We start from the raw sequence: 23,946 nt of genomic DNA, 5'->3' as shown, positions 1-23,946 counted from the left end.
CCTGATTCATTTGATATCATGTCAAACATCATAATCGCATACTTCTAAATGCTTCAGCCATGTTTTTCCTAAGAACAATAGTATTCTCCTGCATTTATACAAAATGCAAAATCCAAGTTTACTTTTTCCTTAATCCTCTGTTACCTGTGTTTCATCAGCATCCAAGAACAAAGGAAGCAGTAAGGGGAATTATTAATAGCAGCCACCTACTTCTAAGTTATTCACCACTATGCATCTTACAGAAACCAAGTGTAAAAATGAAAGCTAGAGGTTGGTTTTCAAACCAAAATAAAGTAATTGATAGATAAGTCCCCAATGTAATCCTACATTAATGCAGTTTTTTAGATATCACATATAGTTGAACTTTTTTCCCTTGGCTACTTATTCCGTCTTATGTTGTCTCAACAAAGAATATATTGGTATTTATTTTATGTAAATTCATAGACTTTCAGAGTTGGGAGGATCTTACAATGTATGTTGTATAACTCACTTAATTTATAGATAAGAAGAACTAAGATTTAAGGTCTTATGACTAGAAATAAGACTAGAATCTAGTTTTCAAATTCTCACTGAATTTTTTTTTTGTATTATGTCAGGCCACCTCCTCACAAGTCCTAGTTGCTTATACTGGGGTTCTCAATAAATAAGAAGGGTGAATTTGTGAGAGTACTATACCTAACTATGTTCTCTCTTTTCATAAGCAACTTTGTATTTGTGCAATTTTCTATCCCCACAAAAGCATCTTTTATTTATGTTGAGGGTAATTTGTAAAATCATTAAGGACAGAAGACTTCCTGTTTTAAAATGGCCTTGTAGATATGTACTAAAATATTTTCAGGTAAAAAAATATGATTATGATTGTTGGAATGTTATTTATGGTGTGCTTTGGGAAAAAATTGAGTGGATATATGAACCAAAGTTAAAAAGTATTAGTATATATAAAAACAAGTGATGGGCATATGGAAGAAGTTGATTGCACTGTTTTTATCTGTGCTGCAAATGTTCACAGTGAAAGGTTACTACATAAATAATAGCCTAGTAAAGGGAGCAGTATCTCTCTTCTCTTGAATCATCTTAGAATAGGAAGGAGAATAAGAAACAGAAATACAAGAGATTTTTGTAATCCTAAAACATAATATGTGAGGAAAGGCTCCCTGATTCAGTGAAGATCATATAAGTGTGTGAGTGGACCCTAAGTGTCACCTGTGGTTGCATATCCCCAACAAAGCGAGACCAGGCTTTTCCAAAGCATCATTCAATATTAGCACTACTTATGAGGTCCTCTGGGAAAGATTAATTTAGGGTTGTTGTACCAATCCAAATTGGATTCAATATAAAAGCAAACACACATTTTTAACATGCCAAGTTTCAGGGAATTTAGCTCTCATGAATCCTACTATCACAAGATATTAAGTCAACCAAGAAATGAAAGGAGAACCTACAGTTCAGGTATTGGAAGTGAGAGTAGAGTTCACCCAGAAAGTGAAATTTGAGTAAAGATCTGAAGGAAATGATCTGTACTCAGTAATCATCTGGAGAAATGGTATTCTTTCTTTCTTTCTTTCTTTCTTTTTTTTTTAAAGATCTATCTCTGCATACAAGAGCTGGAATACAGGCCAGAGATGCGGGGGGTGAGAGGATCCACCAGAGACAGAGTGGGGAACAGAAAATGCAGATTGACTGAAATACACTGCTGAGGGGAGCAGCGGGCTAGTGTGCCTCACCATGTGGGTTTCTCCCTGGCTGGCTGGGGATCGAACTTGTGCTGCAGAGGCTGTTGATTGCTTCATAGTGCAGTGCTTAACCCCTGCACCACCAGGGAGGCCCTGGAGAAATGGTATTCTAAGCTGAGGTAATTAACTATTGTAAAGATCTTGAAGCAAGAGTATTGGAACAAGAATGGGGAAAAGATTCTGGGGGGCCTAAAGCAGAGTGATTGAAAGGGAGAGTCATAGGAGATAAAGTCAGAGAGATAAAGAGCATTTGATAATATTGCCTCAAAGGAAGTTAAAAGGACTTTGACTTTTGGGCCACCCCTGGTGGCGCAGGTGGTTGAGTGCAGTGCTTTGAAACTTCCACAGCCTCTGCAGTGCTGGTTAGATGCCGGCTGGGGGGCAAAGATCACATATGGTGCGGCAGATCTCTCCTGTCACGCCGGCTTCTCCCCTCAGTAGTGTATTTCGTCAGTCTGCCTGTTCTGTTCCCCACTCTGTCTCTGGTGAATCCTCTTACCTTCCCTCCTCCCGCATATCTGGCCTGTACCCCAGTTCTTGTATAAATAAATAAATCTTAAAAAAAAAAGGACTTTGACTTTTACCAAGAAATAACTACTAGAACAAAATATTAAGCCTTCTATATTATCAGAAAGACATGGATAACTAAAAACAGATCATTTAGTAACTGTTTTTTAAAAGAGCAGCAGTAGGGCCTCCCCGGTGGCGCAGCGGTTCAGCGCTGGGTTATGAAGCTGCCTGCAGCCTCTGCAGCGCCGGTTCAATCCCTGGCTGCTCCCCGGAGGAGGGTCCCACATGGCGCGCAGATCTCTCCTGCCGCCCGCTGCTCCCCTCAGCAGTGTACTTCAGTCCCTCTGCCTGCTCTGCTCCCCGCTCTGGCTCTGGTGAATTCTCTCACCCTCCCGCGCTTCTGACTGTACCCAGTGCTTGTATCAACCAGTCAATCAAGCAATCTTGTATAAATAAATAAATAAATAAATCTTAAAAAAAAAAAAAATAAAAGAGCAGCAGTAAAAACTGCATAAAGTTTTTCTAACATGATATTTGATAACTAAAAGGAGATATAAGTTATATTAATAAATATAAATACAGTAAACTTCCATTTTAATAAATTTAAACACAATAAACTTATTAAAAGAGTTTCAGGTCATGAAGAAACTCAGGAAGGATCCCAAAATCAAAGAACAATCATGTGCAAACTCAAAATAATACAGGGGTCATGATCTTAATATTAGAGAAGACAGTACAAAAAGCATCACATTATGGTTCATAGGTGATGTGGTGGTGGAATATTTACAGGGACTGCATCTGAGGGGAGAAATCAAATACTGTAAAAATATGAACAACAATGTAAAAATAATTTTTAAATTAATGAAAAAAGAAATGAATAGGGAATATGCTCAAGGAGCATTTTGATTTCTAATTAAGATTTTAAAAAGCATCATATTAGGAAAAAAGGAATTAATGTCATCTCAGTTTCAAAACAAACAAAAATCTAGATAACATTTACTGAGCACCCATTCTATGCCATGTTCTGTTCTAAGTACTACTCATTTAGCCCTCTCAGCAACTTTATATGGTAGGTATTTGTATTAGTCTTTGTCCATTTCTCAGTGAAGAATCCAAGGCACAAAGAGGCTAATAAACTTGCACAAGGTTGCAGTTAGAGTACATTACTGCATCAGAATCCTAACACAGACAGAATGATTACAGATTCTATGCTTGTAACCATGGTGTATTTTGTTTTTGACACTAACAGGTGTGTGTGTGTGTGTGCGTGTGTGTGTAGATGAAAGACTCTAATGTTTATATGGAGAAACAAATAAGCAAAAAAAAAAATAGCCAGGAAAAATGTTAAAGGAGAGTAATAAAGGAAATTAGCCCATACTTCCAGATGCTAAAATGGAAAGCTAGAATGTTAGAAACAATGTAGTTCCTCAGACATGAGCAAGCATCATTTGAGCTGAATAAAAGTTTAAAAAATTCGAATTCATATAGGTATATAGAAAATTATAAAGGTAGCATTTCAAATAAGAGGGAAAAGTTAATTATTTATATACGGAACAGCTATATTATCATTAGAAGGGTATTCGTTGGATTTCTACTTCTTAACTTTAAAGAATTAATTCACTAAGATTAATTCTTAGTGAATCAAAAACTTAAAACTGGGGCCTCCCCAGTGGCGCAGTGGTTTGAGCACAGTGCTGTGGAGCTGTCCACAGCCTCTGCAGTGCCAGTTCGATTCCCGGACAGCCAGGGATTCCCACATGGTGAGGCAGACCTCTCCTGTCTCACCCACTGCTCCCCTCAGCAGTGTACTTCGGTCTTTCTGCCTGTTCTGCTCCCTGCTCTGTCTCTGGTGAATTCGCTCACCCTCCCGTGCCTATGACCTGTATCCCAGTGCTTGTATAAATAAATAAATCTTTAAAAAAATTTTTTTAAACTGAAAAACTAAACTAGAAGAAGCCATGGAAAAATTATATAATATTCTCAAAGTAGAGAATGCCATTAATATACATGATGCAGGCCCCTTAAACCTCAAGGGGAATTTATCAGTGATAAACTTGACATGGAACAAAAATTGAATGCCTACAAAAATACCATAAACAAAGTAAAAAAAATTCCAATATTTTGTTGATAAAGGGCTAATTTTCTTAATATTTCAGGAAGTTCTACAAAATAATATTCAAAGATCAATAAATAAATTGAAAATTATCACAAAGGATATGAATACTCTTTTCCTAGAAAAGCAAAACTAACACTTAAACAGATAAATATATTTTTATTCTCACTTTTAATGCAAAAAATGCATATTACAACTATGATAAAATACTATTTACCTAAGATATTGGCAGGTCAAAAAGCTTAATGATACATTGTTTAGGAGGACATTTGTTATCAAATACTCATCTAGTGACTAAGAGTGTTCTTGTTGGCTATGTGAATTTGTATGACCTCCAGCAAGAGCAATTTGACAATAGCTTTCACCTTAACTCTCTTGAAGTGTTTTATTCTCAGACATCTGTGCTCACATGCAAGATGTTCACTCTAGTATCATGCATAATAATAATAATATAATCAATAAACAGTTGTAAAACTGTGTCACAAAATTTATGTAACCAATGTAAATGTAATTCCATTTAGTCACCAAAAACAATGAGTTAAGGAAAAGAAAAACTGCATGAACAGAGGGACTATAGCATGTTACTTACATTTTAAAAAAATTCCACAAATACATGCATAGAGTCACAAGCTTATATATATATATATACTTCATATATATATGCCAGCTTTGTCCTTCATGGGATACCTGGATTTAACCAGTTATCTCTTGAGAAAACTGAGTATCTGGGCCTCTGGGATAATAATAATATAATCAATATTATATTATTGAAAGATCAATATTAAGTGGAAAAGACTTGTTATTTTACTTAATTTGGGTACTTTTGACTTATGTATTTTCTTTACTTATTCAAAAGAAATAAGATAGCCCCTTTTGCACAGAAGATGGAGAGCAATATTGAGACCAGACTAATCCTGATTCTGACTAATATATAACGCTTAGCAAGTTACTTTCCTTCTGTGAGTTTCAGCTTTCTCATTTGTAGAATAAGGAATAGGTCTAATCTTTCTTTGCCTTCCAGCATTAGTTTTCAAACTATTTCATGGAACCCGAGGATTTTTTGGGTCCCCTTATGGGCTCAAGCAGAACATTGAGATTGTAGGATTTCCCAGCACACCCATCTTTAAACAAGAGCATCCCTGGATCTCTGAGTATGATTGTTTTCAAGTTTAAAAAAAAATTACAGTCTGAAATTGACAGTTCATAGTAAAGTCATTGTATATATTAAAGATTCTCAACAGTGTCAAAACACATTACTGTGTCATGATCAGTTACAAAGTAAGCCTCAAGTAATTTTAAGTGATTATTTCCATTTTTTAATAATTGTCAGCCGCACTCAGATTTCTATGTACTCCCGAGTTAGAAAGGAGGTGGAAATTTGTGTGGGGAAGGATAGAATTGAACTCAGTGGTGAGCTTAATGTAGTATATGCACATGTGAATTTTCAATGTCATACACCTGACAGGTATATAATGTTATAATGCAAAGCAATGTTACTTAAGTTAAAAGGAAAAAAAAAACCACTCTGGGGGAAAAAAAAAGGATGTTGATTAATGATATTCACAGAAGGGATCTAAAGTCTGTTGCATATCATAGTTGTGTTAAGGTATACATTATAGTAGAGTCTTAAGTGATTTTTCTTAGGATTAATGGAGTGGGATATAGTAAGTCCTCACTTAATGTTAGCAATATGTTCTTGGAAACCATGACTAACAAAATAACATATAACAAAATCATATACTTGGTTTAGTTTAACTACATGGGTTAGGATTTTTTTTTTTTAATCATCAATGATACAGCAAAATGCAAATTCAGGTCCTGGTGTATAATACATAGCTCTGAGGCTAATACATACATTTTTTTTTAAGTTACTACCATCCTTTCTTCTTTTTTTAAATGCTTTTTGGGGGCAAGTAAAATAAGTTGGCCAGTCAAAAACATGTCAGTATTCTCTCTGAAATTTAATTGTAAGAACCTAAATTCCAGGCCTACATCTACAATGACTTTCTGAGAAATTAATAAAAGCAAATACCAGTTTGAGTTATTTCCTTCTAACAATCAGAAGAGGCAGTGATTTGAACTCAAGAAATCTGGTATGAAGTTGAAAACAGAGACAAGAGGAAGTGAGAATAAAGACCAGAAAAGAGTAAATTTTTGATACAACTGCTTAGTAACTGTCTTATACCTAGTAAAAGATATATAGAGGATGTGCAGGTCTGAAAACCAGCAGGAGGAAGAAACAAAAAAGTTTAGTTTAGATTTAGTGGCACTGTAAGCTAATATTAAATGATGAAAAGACAATCTGTTTGATATGTGCGTATGTAAATGTGTTTGTATGAAATCTTAAACACAAACCAAAATGCTTAATCACCATTATCTTAGGATAGTGGGAGTATGTGAGGCTTTTATTTTCTTTTATTTGTAATTTTAAACTTTTCTACAAATGTTAAGTAATCAAAAACATTATTATATACATATATATGCACATAACATTTGTTGCTCTGTTCTGACAGTAGATGTGTTATTTTTGTACTTTCTAGGTGCACCAGAGGCTGTCTTCTTGGCAGAATTTGGGAGTTGTTTATTGCAGCACTGTTGTGCCCTCTGATGGTGAGTTTTAGCAAATCCAGTAATATCTATTATGAGCTCCCCTCCGCTCCCTACCTTAATTCAGTGTTTCCCATTCTCTAACCAGCATATAAATTTATATACCATACTCTTTCATTTAAGATGGACTTAGAGAAAGAATGGAAGGCTAAAGAAGAGAAATAAAATTTGAACGAGGATTTAGTGAAATTAGAGGACATATCAGTGAAAAAAACTAATAGACCCCTCAAGTTTTCATAGACCATGGAATATTATTTTCACTTATGTTTGAAAACTAGGGACATATTTACTATGAAAGCCATAGAGACACTATCTTTGGTATTTCCTAGTCCTTGGGTCTTCCTATTATGGATAATAATCAAACACTCCAGCTCCTTCATGCCACTCAATCTTAGAAGCAATTCAAAGTCTGAGACCTCCTGCTCTTGTTTTTTTTCTTCCCATAGACTCAGGACTATAAAACTCTTTTTTGATATGGGAAAAGATGAACAGCCACTTGGGAACTGTATCTAGTCTTTGTAAATGTATGAGATGTTGCCAACTGGCAATGGTATCTAAATTTTAGTTTTTATAGTAGTAGAGGAGATATATTTATAATTCTTGTCAGTATACCACATATACACTTTAGATCATTTGCTTGGAGTTCACAAATATTCTTTTGTGTAAAGTTTAGTTTGAGAGAACTAATTTCAACCTTATAAACATTAATTCATAGGTAGTGTCTTCAAAAGAGCATCGTGCAAATTTATAAGGACTCTTGAAAATGAAAAAACCCCAAATGAATTATAAAAGCCCTAGGAAACCATTTATTTAACACTAGATATTTGCAGTATTATATAAGACTCCCCTCCCCGCAAAGCTGTTTAATTATCTGACTTTATAGAGATGCTTGTATTTGCTAACTCTTTTAAACTTGCAGGAAATATTTGTTTCTGATTATCCATTTGTAATATGGAAAGGTTGAAAAATAACCACAGTGAAAACAAGGAAAAACCTAGCTTTCTTTTTCCTCTCTTAGAAATATAGCAAACTGATAAAGTAATATCAATACATTAATTAAAAGGCAATGCCAAGGAGCACTTTGTTACAACTGAGGAAACAGGTAGGTTTTGTTGCTCTTAGCCAATATGTATGCAGTTGTTATGTATTCAGTGTCAGTGTATATCCATATATATTTAGTAAGTTATATAGAGAGTATCCTTCCTTGGGGAATGGAAAGTTACTTCATTGGTGCTACCCAGGAAATTCCTTACTGACCAGTTAAGAATACATTCCTGGGGGTGGTTGAAACCATGCTGACGCTAGATATTGAATCATGGTGAGCTTAACACAACTGTCTCTATTTAGGGACTGTCGTTTTCTTTTTAACACTATATAGCAAATTACATCAATACTTAGTTGTTTAAATGAATAGCAATTCTTTATTAGCTCACATTTTTGTGCATTAGATATTCAGGACCATTTTATTTAATTTTTCAATTTTTCAAAAAATTATTTATTTTTCTTACATTGTTATTCATTTTTTGCAAATCATGAATAAATCCCCATAAATCTCTCATCACCCATGAAATATCTTCATAGTCTCTTGTGCTCTTCCCTCCCCTGTTTTAACCCCTCTCCCTCCCCCTCCCCTGCTGTATGTCTTAGGTCTTCAGTTTGCCTGCAAGTTTTCTTTTTTGGGGGACCATCTTTCTCTCTCCCTGTATTCCTACTATGAGTGAAACCATCTGATATTTTTCTTTTCCCTTATGACTTATTTTACCGAGCATAGTCTCTTCTAACTCCATACATGTTGCTGCAAATGGCATGAGCATGAGTTCATCTTTTTTAATTGCTGAACAGTACTCCATTGTATATATTCTTGAGCCATTCATCTGGTTTTGAGCTCTTAGGTTGTTTTCATATCTTAGCTATTGTGAATAGTGCTGCAACAAACATAGGAGTGCAGGTTTCCTTTTGAATTAATGTTTTTGTGTCTTTCATGTATATTCCTAGGAGTGGAATTGCTAGGTGATATGGTGAATCCATTTTTGTAATTTGAGGAATCTCCACACATTTTTCCATAGTGGCTGGACCATTTTGCATTCCCACCAGCAGTGTAAGAGGGTTCCTTTTTCTTCCCATCTTCACCAGCGTTTGTTGTTGCCAGAATTTTTAATATGGGCGGTTCTTACTGGTGTGAGATGATATCTCATTGTGGTTTTGATTTGCAGTTTCCTAATTATAAATGATGTTGGCCATTTGCATTTGTATAGTGCCACAAAAGACCCCAAATAGTCAAAGTATCCAGAGAGAAAAGAAGAAAAATAGAGATATTCTAATAGATATTCTATTTCCTGCCTTTAAACTATACTACACAGCAACATGGTGTTAGAACAAAAATAGAAACACAGACCAATGGAATAGAATAGAGAGTCCAGAAATAAACCCATTTAAATATGGATGGCTAATCTTTGACAAAGGAGCCATAAGCATACAGCGGTGAAAAGAAAGCTTCTTTAACAGATGGTGTTGGGAAACATACATAGCTACATGCAAAACAATGAAACTAGATCCATACTTATCCCCATACACAAAAATTAATTCAAGATTGATTAAAGATTTAGATATATGACCTGAAAACATAAAATACTTAAAATATAGGGGATACACTACAGGGCATTAACCACAAAAATGTGTATTTGGGGTCACAAACCCAATGGCAAGGGAAACAAAAGCAAAAATAATTAAATGGGACTATATTAAAGTAAAATGCTTTTGTACGTCTAAAGAAACCATCACAGAAACAAAACAGCAACCTAGAGACTGGGAGAAGATATTTTCCCATCACACAGAAAAGGGGAAGAAAAGAAATACACCATGGCAAGATGATAAGCCACCGGAATCATTAATCACATAAAGTTCAGCTTTAAGTAGCTCTGAGAAAGCACTATATATATATATATATGTTTCCTTTTTGTACTAGTTACCTTTCATAATGAGTCCTTAAGAAATACAATCATGTTCATAAGATGATATTTTTAGAGATCTTATCCATTATTTTAAACACCTACCAAATTTCCTACTATAAATTTTTTTTTAAGATTTATTTTTTCTTTATACAATAGCTGGGGTACAGGCCAGAGGCATGGGAGGGTGAGAGGATTCACCAGAGACAGAGTGGGAAGCAAAACAGGCAGGCAGACTAAAAGCACTGCTGAGGGGAGCAGCGGGCGAGCCAGGAGAGGTCTGACACGCCAATGTGGGAACCTCCCTGGCCAGCCGGGAATTGAACCCGCGCTGCAGAGGCTGCGGACAGCTTCACAGCGCTGTACTCAAAGCACTGTGCTCAACCCACTGCGCCAACTACTATGAATTTTTATAAGCAATTTTTTAAGAATTCGCTAAATAAAAGATTTGTACTTTATTATTTTTTGCCTACTTGATGCCTCAAAGACTTTTAAAAAATTTTCCTTCCTCACCCCCAGTTATCTATTGTACTTGCATTTCTCTTCTTGGTCTGGAAAAGTCCCTATGTTTTGTTTTAACACTTAAATCTGTTGTGTTTTGTCTCTCAGTATTCATATTGGATCTCCCATAATTTCTTAAGTTTCTTTCAACACAATGCTGCAGAATATAGATTATTTTATTGAGAGCCTGCTCAAAGCAAAAGATGTTAAAAACCATCCAAAGAGCTTCTTGATGCAATTTACACTTAAAAATTATATTTATCTCTAGAGAATAGTAGCTGACAACTGTCATTAGCTTATAAATGCCCATTGTGACTTTAGTGCAACCAGTAGAAATTTTATATAATGTTAAAGTTGAAGAATTTTGGTAATGGGTCTTCTTTGCTTGCAAACCAATAAATCTAACATTTACATTACAATCTAGTGTATGGGAAAGATGGAGAACTGGGAATTTATTTCAATAGCAATATTATAATAAAGGTTTGCCAGTTCTGAAGTGTGCTATTCCATGCAGAGTTTCTAAAAGCTTTCATATTTCATTCCTTTGAAAGGCTTCATGATGTGTAAAGGAAAAGTTAAATGGGTAAGAAAGATCTTGATTTTCTTTTGACTTTGTCGTATTTTGAAACCAACCCCCAAGTACTTACTTGTGAGGATTTAGTGAAATCTTCCATAATTTTTATATTTAGGATTCGCAAACTCCTATCTTTTATTTAAATTCGGTTTTCCCTACTTCTTGAAAGCTGTGCTTGAATAATTTTTCAAAGTTAGAAAAGGGTAGTGTAGGGGTCTACCACAAACAACTTAATCACCTAATTTTATTGCCCGTTGACATTAGTGTGTATAGAAAAAATAGGAACATTCATGTTAATGCCTCTGACTTTAAGGAAACATAGGTTTGCTAAGGATTTTTTTAGAAATAAGGAAAAATGATAATTTTCAAATATCAGCTATTTCAAATGGGTAATGCATTGTATGTATTAAGTTCATATTATAATTTTTGGCCTCTCCTTAGGAAACATAGACTACCTTTTTGGAAGGAATAAGTAAATAGAGATTTCTGACTTTGCTTCTTTTTTATGTAAAAATTTATATTGTATATCCATGAAGGATTAATTGGTATGGGAATTAGTGCCTTGTCACCAACTAGAATGCCAGCCATAATACATGAAACTACTGTTCTTAGACATTGGACAGGACAGTACTGTGATTTTTGAGGGAAGAGAAATAAATGAGTTAAACCTTATAACTCAGCTCACAGTCTGAGAATTTAATTCTAAACCTTAAGACCAGGCTAAGACATCTTCAAAGAATATAGCAATTGCCAGGAGCTGTAAAATAAATAGCGGTATCTTAAATCTCAGTATCAAACAAGACCAGATCATTTGACTTTCCTCCATCCATAGAGGAGAAAGATTACTAAATATGAATAGTTAGTAGAAACTTCTTCAAAAACCATGCTTTAGAAGTACACCCAAGCTGATCCTAGGTGAAGAATTTTCTAGACTTGGTATAAAAATCATTTTTGAAGATTTGAAAGATTCAAACTAATATGCAGGTATCTTTACTATATAAGAACCAGCACTTGACAATGTAAAATTCATACCTAATCTCCAATCAAAGATTGTTAGGCAAGCTGGTATAACCCCTGTGTAAAAAGGTATAGTGATACCTCAAGAAAATAAAAATGCAAATTCTCTTTGACCCAACAATCTTGCTATTATTTATCCAAATAACATGAAAAATCTAATATAAAAAGATCTATCTACACCTATGCACGTAGTAGCACTTAAACCCAAATGCCCTGCAACACATGAATGGATAAACTGAAGTATGCGGTCATTGGAATATTATACAGTTGTGAAGAAAGATTAAATGGTGGCACTTGGGCCAAAATGGATAGATCTTGAGGTGATTATGTTGAGTGAAAGCAGTCAAAAAGTGAAACACGGGGCCTCCCTGGTGGCATAGAGGGTTAAGTCTCAGCACTATGAAGCTATCCATAGCCACTGCAGTACGAGTTCAATCCCCAGTCAGGAAACAAACCCACATGGCACAGCAGACCTCTTCTGTCTCGCCTGCTACTCCCCTCAGCAGTGTATTTCAGTCAATTTGCCTGTTCTTCTCCCACTGTCTCTGGTGAAGCCTCTCATGCCCCTGCACCTCTGGCCTACACCCCAGCTCTTGTATGCATAAATAAATAAATCTTAAAAAAAAAGAAAGATTTTGGATGGTCTCAGAAAAAAGAAGATAATATTTAGGGGAAAGAGTGAAGGGAATGGTGGAGGGAGGCAAATAGGGTATGGACATGGGTAGTTTGGTGGAGGATATATGTATATATATTTTTATATATATATATATATATATATATATAAAACAAAAATGGATAGGTGACTTTAATAGGCATTTCTCCAACAAAGATAAATAAAAGGCCAGTAAATACATAAAAGGATACTCCATAGTATTTGTCAAAACCACAAGATACCACTTCTTACCCATTAGGATGACTACTATTAAAGAAGTGGGAAAAAAGTATTGGCAAGGATGGTTCAGCAAATCTACTTTTAAATATAAAACCAAAAGAATTAAAAGCAGGGATTCAGATATCTGTACACCAATGGTCATAGCAACATTATTTGCAGTAGCCAAAAGTTGAAGTCAACCCATTGTTCATCAATTGATGAAAGGATAAACAAAATGTGTTCTATACGTATAGCCTTACAAGAGAAAGAAATTCTGATACATGCGACGATAAGAATGACCCTTGAAGAAGAAAAATTTGCTGTTTGAAATGAATAGTGGCATAGGTGGAGTTAAAAAGAAGACTATAAAAAGAACTTTATAATGAAGTTGTTTAAAACGAATGTAAATAAAAAATATTAAAAGCAGCCAGAGGGAAAAAGAGATGTTATACACAAAGAAACAAAAATAAGAAACTTCTAGGTAAAAAAAGGTAAGAAACTTTGCTAGGTATACAGCTGGGTGTGTGTGTGTGTGTGTGTGTGTGTGTGTAGTAAATGTGTGGTGTATACTTATCATATATACAAACTTAGCATATTATATACAAATCAGAAGACATAAGTTTTTTAGAATGCTGAAAGAGGTGAAATTTGTCAACCTCAAATTTTTTACAAAACAAAAGTCTTTCAAAAATGAAGGTGAAATAAAGACTTTCTCAGACTTAGCAAAGGATGACTACTGTTAAAGTCAGTACATTTGTATAATAATAAATGTTTAAAGGAAACTCTTGAAGCAATTGGAAAATGACACCAAATGAAAATTCAGATTTATTCTAAAGGAATGAGGAACACTAGAGGGTAAATGTGTGTGTAAGTGTAAAATATTTTTCTCATTTTAAAATTTCTTTAAATTCTAATCTGTTGTCTAATCAATAACAAGAATAAATGTATTGTGTGGTTTATAACACATAGATATAAAATGTATGAGAATGATAGCACAACACAGAGGGAAAGGGATTGTACTATTATTTTCTCTTCACTATACCTAAAGTGATACGATATTAAGGTTAACTGCAATAAATTAAAGATACATATTGTAAAAGCAGGGTTCAGCAGACCCAACCAGCCTGCTACTTACTGTAATAACAAACAGTATGGTTGGAGTACAACACTGACTACTTTTTCATGTATGACCTATGGTTGTTTTGCACCACAGTGCAGGATCTATGTTTGCAATAGCTATCTTATGCCCCACAAAGACTAAACTATTTAATATCTAGCCCTTTACAATGAAGATTAGACAAACCTCCTATAGAATAACCCCTATAAATGAAAGGAATGATAATTAATAAGAGATTTAAAATAATGTAGAGATTAAATGTAATCATAAAAGATATTCTGTTAATCTAAAAGATGGCCAAAATAGAGGGAAAAAGTAGAAGAAAGAACAGTTAGGTTGGGAAAGTAAGTTACAAAATGGTAGATTTACACATAAGTACTTTTAAAATGTATTAAAAGCAAACAATAGAGTACATATTTGAATTAAAAGGTACAGATTGACACATTGGAGAAAATAATGAAACCAATTATATGCTGTTTATAAGAAGCCCACTTTAAATATAAAAACATGGATAGGTTAAAAATAAAAGGAGGAAAGGTATATCAAAAGGCATATGTCCATACAAAGACTTGTAAATGAATAATGATAAAACCTTTATTCATAATAGCCAAAGACTCAAAAAAATCTAAGTAACAATCATCAGCTGAATTATGGTATATTCATACAGGGAAATACTACGTAGCAATAAAAAAGAATGAACTAATAAATACAACAATGTGGATGAATCTAAAAATCATTTTGCGGAGAGAAAGAAACCAACACAGAAGAGTATTGCTATATTATTTCAGTTATATAAATTCTAGGAAAAAAATATAATCTGTGGTTATATTATAACCACAGTCAAATCAGTGGTTCAGTGGGATGAGGGATGAGGTTCAATGGAGTTGGGATGAGGTCTGATGGAATTTTGGGGGTAATGAAAATGTTATTCATCTTGATTATTGTGCTAAAATTCATCAGATGTCCATTTAAAATAGTTACTTCTTAAATTTAAGTCATAAAAGAATTTAGTGTGAAGTTCTTTATGCATTATAGGTCTTATAAATTGTTGCATTAGGCAAAGAGATAATAAGTAAATTACTGCAACTATGGAAAATTTGATTACTTGAGAATCTCTAGTACATTAATCTACATATATTTCCTCTTCAATTTTGAGACATGTGAATCTTTAGAAAATTCATGGAATATACTTGTTGATTCTTTTTTTAAAAGCTATTAAAGAAACATTGCTTACATATCAAGCAATGTGCTAAGTATTTAAATGGTTTATTTATTCCTCACAGCAACTCTTACTAGTTAGGGATTAAGCCCATATTATATGTGGACAAAGTGAGACTCAGAGAAGTTTTATAAAATGCCCAAAGTTTTAGAGTCAAAATTTCACTCCAGATTTGACTCCAAAATCTGTTTTCCTTCTTCAGTATAACTTATGATTAGATGTTTGTTTGCTTGCTTAAAAAAAAAAACTACTTCAAAATTTATTTAAAAAAAATATTTATTTGAAAATTTCTTTGAAAGTTATTTTGACATGTTTTTTTGATTAAAGCTCTGTAAATCAAGACTATTGAGGAAAATGATAAGGAATTGTATGTCATACCATTGTATAAAATCCTTTCAGCTGTATAACTTATTATATTTCCCTTAATAACCTAAACTTTCTTTGAAAATATTTTAATAACAACAACAATAGACACCATTACTATAAAAATAGTGATAATGTGGCTTTAACTTGCAATGAAATTTAATTATATGATTGGATCTTTTTCATTCAGATGTGACAGTGGTCTACCAGAATGGTTTACCTGTGATATCTGTGAGGCTACCATCTCGGCGTGAACGCTGCCAATTCACACTCAAACCTATCTCAGACTCTGTTGGTGTGTTTTTACGACAACTGCAAGAAGAGGATCGGGGAATTGACAGAGTTGCTATCTATTCACCAGGTACAGTTAACCTTATTATTTATTCCCCTCTCTGCTTTCCCCCAATCCACTTATACACATGTTGTTTCAGAAGAAGCCCATATGCTTAACTTTAGAAAATACTTTTTTTGGCTACACAAATGTCAGGAGAGAAAGTGATTTCTCTTCCAGTGGTTCTCAGAATATAATTGTTCAATTTTAGCAAATGTACATACACAAAGAATCTCATTCAAAAACACCTCACATATAATGCTGTGGGCAAAAATGAACACTCAATCACATGTTTCATTATTCAGATCTTTTATCATTACCTTAGGCATAGAATTTTTTTTTTCATTAATTGAACCTTTATCTCTAGAGATATTAAGTATTAGGACTTCTTTTAAGATCTTCTTAAGTCTTTTACATAAAAGTTTACCAAACTAAAGACGTATGTGATTTGAAAAGAATATATTAAAAATATATATATAAAGTAAGTCACTAAGAAATCCCTATTTGATTTGACATCCATTTCATTTAAGTGCTTTATATTTCTCCCATTTTTACCTTGAAAAATGTTAAGAAACATAGATTAGTATAGTAAGTATCCATTTACCCTTCATTTAGATTTAACATCTGTAAATTTATCATTTTTCTATGCTTTAAGTATTTCAAATATACTTAACCTCAACTCATCTAGTAATATAATTAATAGACAGGCTTGGTGTACTTTGCTAACCCTACCCTACTGAATTATTGGCAACTGATTTGTGGCTATAAGGAAAAGTACCGTATTAGAAAACATTGGGTTTTTTTCCCCACTCACACAACTTCCTTTTTAGACAAATATAAAACCCATGCAACTCTCCCAGTGACCCTAGATTTCCAACTGACACCTGCAAGCTATGTAATTATTTCATTTGTTCATAAAGTTTTGCCAGAAAATACATATTCTTAAATCACAAATTGAAGGCTATGAAAACAAGGTGTCTCGGATAATATAAGCTTTGTTTAACATAGACTTGGGGATGAGGCTAAAAGTTAACTGAAATTTAGCAGATATAATTTTTTAAATCTGTTTTGAAGATTGCTTTTTTTGTGACCATTCTTGAATAATTATGGGCATATGCAAGTTTCAATTTTCACATTAAAATTTTTCACAGATGGAGTTCGAGTTGCTGCCTCAACAGGGATAGACCTTCTCCTCCTTGATGACTTTAAGCTCGTCATTAATGACTTAACATATCACGTACGACCACCAAAGAGAGGTAAAAGAAAGCTTGATGTGATCAGAAAAATGTACGAAGAGCATTAAAAAGAACTAAATATTCCCCTGGATAACCTTGAGAAACAAATAATATTCAAAGAACTCTGAAAGGTTTACATACAGATCAACTCATTTCAATTGAAGAGTGGATTGAATACCTGGCACTTCATTAGTGTATTGAACCAGAACTTAGATTCTACCTAAATACCAGAATGCTTTATTACATGATATTGTTGTTGGGTTTCACATAAATGAATGTTCTCCATAACTTAAGTTCCTTCCCTATATACAGGCTAAAAGTCAAATTACTTGAATTGTAGGGGAACCTTTATACAAACTTTAGAATTCCCTGTAATTTTAAATATTTGCAATGGGAATTTATACTTTTCCCCCTTTTGGTGTCTCAAGGCCAGCAGACTGAAAGTCAGTTGTGTAATAATAGTCCATAGGAACTTCTGACATGATATGCTTTTGGAAAAAAAAAAGTGAGGTACTTGTCTAGGGTGCAGATTTTAGAGTGTACCCAAAAACTCATTAATCAAAAGTTAAGTAATGTTTTATGCACTATTTTTTAAAGCCAAAGTAAATACCAAAAATCCACAATGAACAAAATATCAAAATTTTAAATAGTATTACTGATGTTTCTTTTCACCCCAGGATCTGCACAGTACTGTTGCTAACTATCCCCCTAAAATACCATTTGAATTGTCTTTTTTGGTCACTTTTCTCTCTTTACCCATGATTATCTCTGTCAATGCTATTGTTAAGGCTCCTTCGTTTATTACTGCCCCCTCCACCAGCTCCTCAGACATCCTCTCTTTTCTTTGACAATTGTATTTAATGTAGAAATGTTTTGAGTGAAAGCCCAAGTATTGAAGGCTTCCAAAATCTGATCGACATCTACCTTTTAAAGTTTTGTCTTTCCCTTTGACAAGTTACCTGCTTTTTACCCTGTATTCCTTTGTTGTGTCCTGAACTATGCCCCATTCTCTGCCGTGTCTGTTTGCTCACCTTTTCTCCACCTAAGTAACCTCACTCCTTGCTTTTTAACCTCCTATTTCCTTACATCAGAATCAACATCAACTCCTTCATGAAGTTTTGAATGATCCTAATCTCCCAGCCAAGAAGAAGTGATTAATATCTGAATTCTCATTCCTTTGCAGATGCTCTAAGGGAAGACCTCTGTTCATTTACCCCATTGACTCAGAGGGTCATTCTACTCAGAGGGTCTTCTATAATGAGTTAACATGGGAACATTGATTCTCTTCTGTCTTCAAGCTAGTTAAGACAGAACTGGCTTTGAAAAAGGAGGTTAAAATCTAGTAAATAGAGTAAGAATGGAAAAACTATCCTTAAGTTAGTGAGAATCTGCTGATTCAGATTTTATTAAGTTGGAATAATTCAACAATGTACACCAGGGATTGTTAGCTATGTATTAGCTATGCTAACTTGTTTTCTTCTTAACTCCCACATTCTTTTTTTAAAATTTATTTACTTTATTATTTGAATTTTGGGATTACATTGTTATTCTTCCATATGTGCATATGGTCCACTCAACCCCACCAACCACTCATGCCAATATTCCCTATTCCCTTCTCCCATCCCTGCCCCCCATTCCCTCTGGTAATCAGAATTTTTTCTTTGGTGGTAGGCACACAATGGCACCAGTACCTGAAGTGGGGAGTCCCACATTTAACATCAGCACTGTTCAATATATACACATACATAGTGCAAGCTACTTATGTAATTTAAAATTTCTAGTAACTATTTTAAAAGTTATAAAGAGCGCAGGGAACTGTGGTGATGGTGCACAGGTGCCTTGGGGAAGGAAATTCTATAGGGACTCAACCTGATGGGGTAGGGAGAAGCAAATATTGTTTAAAAAATAAAAAAGTAAAATAAAATAAAATAAAGAAATAAAAGTTATAAAGAAAAAAATTTTGAAACCAACACCCATCATCATATTTTTGGAAGTCAGAATGCTACAAATGAGGCTATAGGTAAGGTAAACATTAAGAAAAATAATGCAATTAAGAAATAAGCAACATAAATGCTTCATTTGGAGCAACATGTTAAAAACTAGTAGCGAGATTTAGAACTCACCTGATTATCACGCTTATAAAAATGCTAATCTATAATTCATCTGTGGTCTTACCATTTTAATCAGTGGTATTTTTTCCTTTACTAACATTAAGAAAAAATGTATGTGCTTTCATATTTGCAAATACAATAGTATAAATAAAAATACCATTATCCTAATAATCATCGTCCCCATATAGGTTCCCCCATACCAACGTTTATTTATTTGTGTTGGGCCTCAGTATCATGCTCTGTAGGGCATGAAGTTATGAGAATGAATGAAACAATAAAAGTTTAAATTATTTTATTTAATATCCTCTTCTGTGAGTAGCATGTGTTTACAGAAATTTAAAAATTATGTTTTGAGGATTTAATAAAAAAATAAGTTGAAATCAGCTGTCAAAGAATTTTTTTTTAGGCCAGAGGCTTGGGTTGTGGGAGGATCCACCAGAGACAGAGTGCAACAGAACAGGCAGATTGACCAAAGTACACTGCTGAGGGGTGCAGCAGGTGAGTCAGGAGAAGTCTGCTGTGCCATGTGGGTTGCTTCCTGGCCCAGGTATTGAACTCGTGCTGCAGTGGCTGCGAATTGCTTCATAGGTCGCATCTTAACCCCTTGAGCCACCAGGGAGGCCCTGTCAAAGAATTTTTTAAAGAAAGCACCAGAAATAAAACTTTTGTTTTAGAATCTCTTTAGCCTTAAATGTGATATTTTGTTCAACACAGAGTAAGGTCAGCCTTTTTCTAAATGAAAGTAAACCATAGTCAGAATTAGTCATGTGTATCAAATATTCTTCAAGGATGTCCTTTAGTGCTGTTATCACAGAAATTCAATGAATAAAAAAATTCAAAGTAGGGCAACAAATTGTATTAGAGGAGAGTTGATATAGCATCGTCCATAATTGCTAAGCCATGGAACCAACCTATGTGCCTAGCAATAGACAAATGATTAAAAAAAATATACTCAATGGAATATTACATAACTATTTAAAAAAAGATGAAATTGTGGCTTTTGGAACAAAATGGATAGACCTTGATGTGATTATATTAAGTGACATAAGTCATAAGGTGAAAAACAAATATTGGATGCTTTCCCTCACCTGCGAAATATGAACAGATAAAAAACACTGGCAAAAATACAGCAAACACAAATCTTGTAAAAACAAATATTGTATTTACAAATTTGAAAGCACATACATATTTTTTCTTCATGTTAGTAAAGGAAAAAATACCACTGATTAAAATGGTAAGACCACAGATAAATTATAGATTAGCAATATCATAAGCATGATAATCAGGTGAGGTCTAAATCTCGCTACTAGTTTTAATATGTTGCTCCAAATGAAGATTTCTTAATTGCTTATTTCTTAATTGCTTTATTTTTCTTAATATTTACCTTAACTATAGCCTCATTTGTAGCATTCTGACTTCAAAAGTACGATGATGGATGTAGGTTTTCAAGATTTTTTTCTTTATATTTTTTATATAGTTACCAGAAAATTTAAATTACATAATAGCTCACACTATGTGTATGTATATATTGAACAATGCTGATGTTAAGTGTAGGGCTCCCTAACTTCAGGCATTGTTACCATTGTGTGCCCACCACCAAAGAATCCAGATTCTACCACATAGACCTTTTGACTCCCTTCTTTGTTCTCATCCCTCTCCTTCTGTCTCCCCCTGTCCTCTGTGCCCCATTCCACAGTCAACTTTCAAGGGTTAGTTCTTTAGTTTGGTTTATCTGATCTTTTGTTTTCTTTAGATGTGTACTTGCCAGTTATATGTGCTTCAAAATTTTCAAGTTGCCCAAATAAGAATTTACTTTCCAGTTTAACACTGACTGTGGGGTCCCTAAAGTGGATGACTCTGCCTTGTTTTTTTTCTTTTTTTTATTGTCTAATATACCCACAAATAGCAACTCTTCATTTAAGTCATGCATTTAAAAAAATGTAACCCTTTTCTTTCAGACCTCTTAAGCCATGAAAACGCAGCAACACTGAATGATGTAAAGACCCTGGTGCAGCAACTGTACACCACACTGTGCATTGAGCAGCACCAACTAAACAAGGAAAGGGAACTTATTGAGAGATTAGAGGATCTTAAAGAGCAACTGGCGCCCCTGGAGAAGGTGCATATTCAAATTTCAGGCTTTTCTCTTCACCATTATTTTTGTCATAGCATTTTTCCTCCACATTTTTTGTAATTGAGTATACTAATCAACTAGTCCACTAAGTTTGAGGACTTAACTTAAAAAATTACAATCAAAGCAAAAAAAGATTGGAGCCTTGAAAATGTACTTAGAATTTTAGAGTCTAAATGTACTGCTTTAACCAGATTTCCCACCTGTACAACAAAGAATAGAATAATTGCTTATCATAAAGGTTCAGGTGTGGTGGATAATGATTTTAGCCAATTTAAGAATTAATATTATATGGAATTTTATGCAGCTGTTAAAATGATTGTGTATGTCTAATATGCTATACAAAACCACTCATGGTATTTCATGAAAGTAAATTATAAAAAGAGTGCATATTAATGCCACTATGATCCAGTTTTTAATTGTATTATAGCTGTGTGTATGTATAAACAAAAAAATCAAAAGGAATATATTCTAAATGCTAATAAAGTAGTAGGATTATTACTGATTTTTCTTCTTTACACTTTTCTCAATGGTTTGCAATAAACACATCTCCTTATTTTTAATAGGATGATTTTTCCATTTTAAGAAATAAATTCTACTAGTACTACAAAATATTTTATTCTTTGAAAAATAGGTACTATTTAAGAAGATAAGCTATGTTTACTAGAATTGAGACTAATTTATATCTTCTTGTTTCCTATTTTTCTTGGTGAACATAGAACAGTTTGAATATGAGTTTGAAATTGGATCTCTGTCAAATGCCTTACATTTTGATCATGTGTGCTCCATAGGTACGAATTGAGATTAGCAGAAAAGCTGAGAAGAGGACCACTTTGGTGCTATGGGGTGGACTTGCCTACATGGCAACACAGTTTGGCATTTTGGCCCGGCTTACCTGGTGGGAATATTCCTGGGACATCATGGAGCCAGTCACCTATTTTATCACTTATGGGAGTGCTATGGCAATGTATGCATATTTTGTAATGACACGCCAGGTAAGCATTCCCTTTTAGTACCTCTTTGTGACATAGTAATGAAGTTTTGGTTGTCAATAAATTCTCTTTTCTCATATTCTTTCTAAAGTCCGTTCCCTTTAAGTGCTCATTTATCCTTTAACACACACACTTACTTGTTTATATACATGTGTATTTGCATGCCAGTTATTTAGCAAGTACTATCTAGGTGCTAAAGATAAGAGATAAAGATATAACTTATACCTTCATAGAGCTCAAAGGTTATTGAGAACTGTAAGAATCATTAAAATAATAAAAATGTATTAAAGTACATTATAGTATAAGAGGGTAAAGGAGAATAGCCCAAGAGGGCAAAGAAAAAGAGTAGTCAGCTGTAGAGTAACTTGTTCAGCTAAGTTGACTTGGCTTTTTATCTACTATGTAATTAATTTAATAGTTGATTGGGGGTAGTTCCAAGCTTTCCATTTTTATTGAATTCTTAGAAGGGAAAATTGATAATAACTCATCAAATAGTTAAATTAAACTCTGGGCTACTTCCAAAGTATGTTAAGAGTATAGATGTTTTTGTTGTTATTGCTTTCACTTCATGGAAGAGAGTTGACAATTAGATACATAATCGTTTTATACTCTTGGCCCATTCTTTATCGGCCTAGGCTCATTTATTAAATATCAGTATGTATAACTAATTTATCTTGCCAGTACTATTTTTTTAGTAGCTTGGAAATCGATGGTGTCGGGTTATAAAGTATGAGGGATTTATTACCACATATGTGCTGTACCATTGCCGATCCAGCCAAATATGCCCTTGAATAAAAAAACCACTGAGATAGCTAAGAAGTATGAGACATTATTCTGTTTTTCTTTTTTTATTACTGTTTTTGAGGGAAGTTTTTTTTTTTTGCTTTCTTTTTTTTAAAGATTTTATTTATATTTGCATAGAAAAACTGGGGTGTAGACCAGAGGTGCGGGGGTTGAGAGGATTCACCAGAGACAGAGTGGGGAGCAGAGCAGGCAGATTTACTGAAATACACTGCTGAGGGGAGCAGCAGATGAGGCAGGAGAGGTCTGCTGTACCATGTGAGTTAGCTCCCTAGCTGGGAATTAAACTCGGACCTTCATGGTGATATCTCTGAGACTGAGCCACTAGGCCACCAGGGCGGCTCCTATGCTATTTTTCTTGAGTAATATAAGAAAACTGAGTTACTTATTTTATGTTTTTAATATGACTATTATTGAACATTGGCATTTTTTATTAATTCGTGTTTTTATTTTCTCACATTGTTCATTTTTGTACAATATTTGATTTCTCCACTCAGGTGTAGTTCTGTAACTCTCCTACCGCCACAGCACCTGTGAACCATCACCATAGTCCCTTGTGCTCTTCCCTCCCCTGTTTTGGCCTCTCTCTCTTCTCCTCCCCTGCTGTATGCCTCAGATCTATGGTTTGCATGCAAGTTTTATCTTTTTCCTGATAAAATTAGGCATTTTTGCTTCTGTTATAGTTTTGTCAGTGGTCAAGACCTTGTGTGGGAAAATTAAAGCCCAAGAATGTTCTTAAGCCTTTCTGGGCCTTCCAAGCTCTGTAGTAAGA

At 34.1% G+C, this 23,946-nt stretch overlaps 1 protein-coding gene across 1 annotated transcript in view; it reads left to right on the top strand.

Moving 5' to 3' along the window:
• The window catches only part of MCU (mitochondrial calcium uniporter), a gene marked incomplete at both ends in the record, with an annotated part of 128,119 nt that overhangs the window by 95,955 nt on the left and 8,218 nt on the right, over positions 1 to 23,946 (top strand). The window contains 5 exons of the mRNA XM_084245275.1: positions 6,897 to 6,966; positions 15,764 to 15,934; positions 17,056 to 17,160; positions 21,209 to 21,369; positions 22,173 to 22,376. Of these exons, the coding sequence (XP_084101401.1) occupies positions 6,897 to 6,966; positions 15,764 to 15,934; positions 17,056 to 17,160; positions 21,209 to 21,369; positions 22,173 to 22,376 (711 nt within the window). The remainder of the gene's footprint in view (positions 1 to 6,896; positions 6,967 to 15,763; positions 15,935 to 17,055; positions 17,161 to 21,208; positions 21,370 to 22,172; positions 22,377 to 23,946) is intronic.

Source organism: Talpa europaea (assembly GCF_964194135.1).
Source record: "Talpa europaea genome assembly, chromosome: 10".
Taxonomy (NCBI): Eukaryota; Metazoa; Chordata; class Mammalia; order Eulipotyphla; family Talpidae; genus Talpa; species Talpa europaea.
The sequence above is the reverse complement of the archived record's forward strand: the minus strand, read 5'-3'. Positions and strand labels throughout refer to the sequence as shown.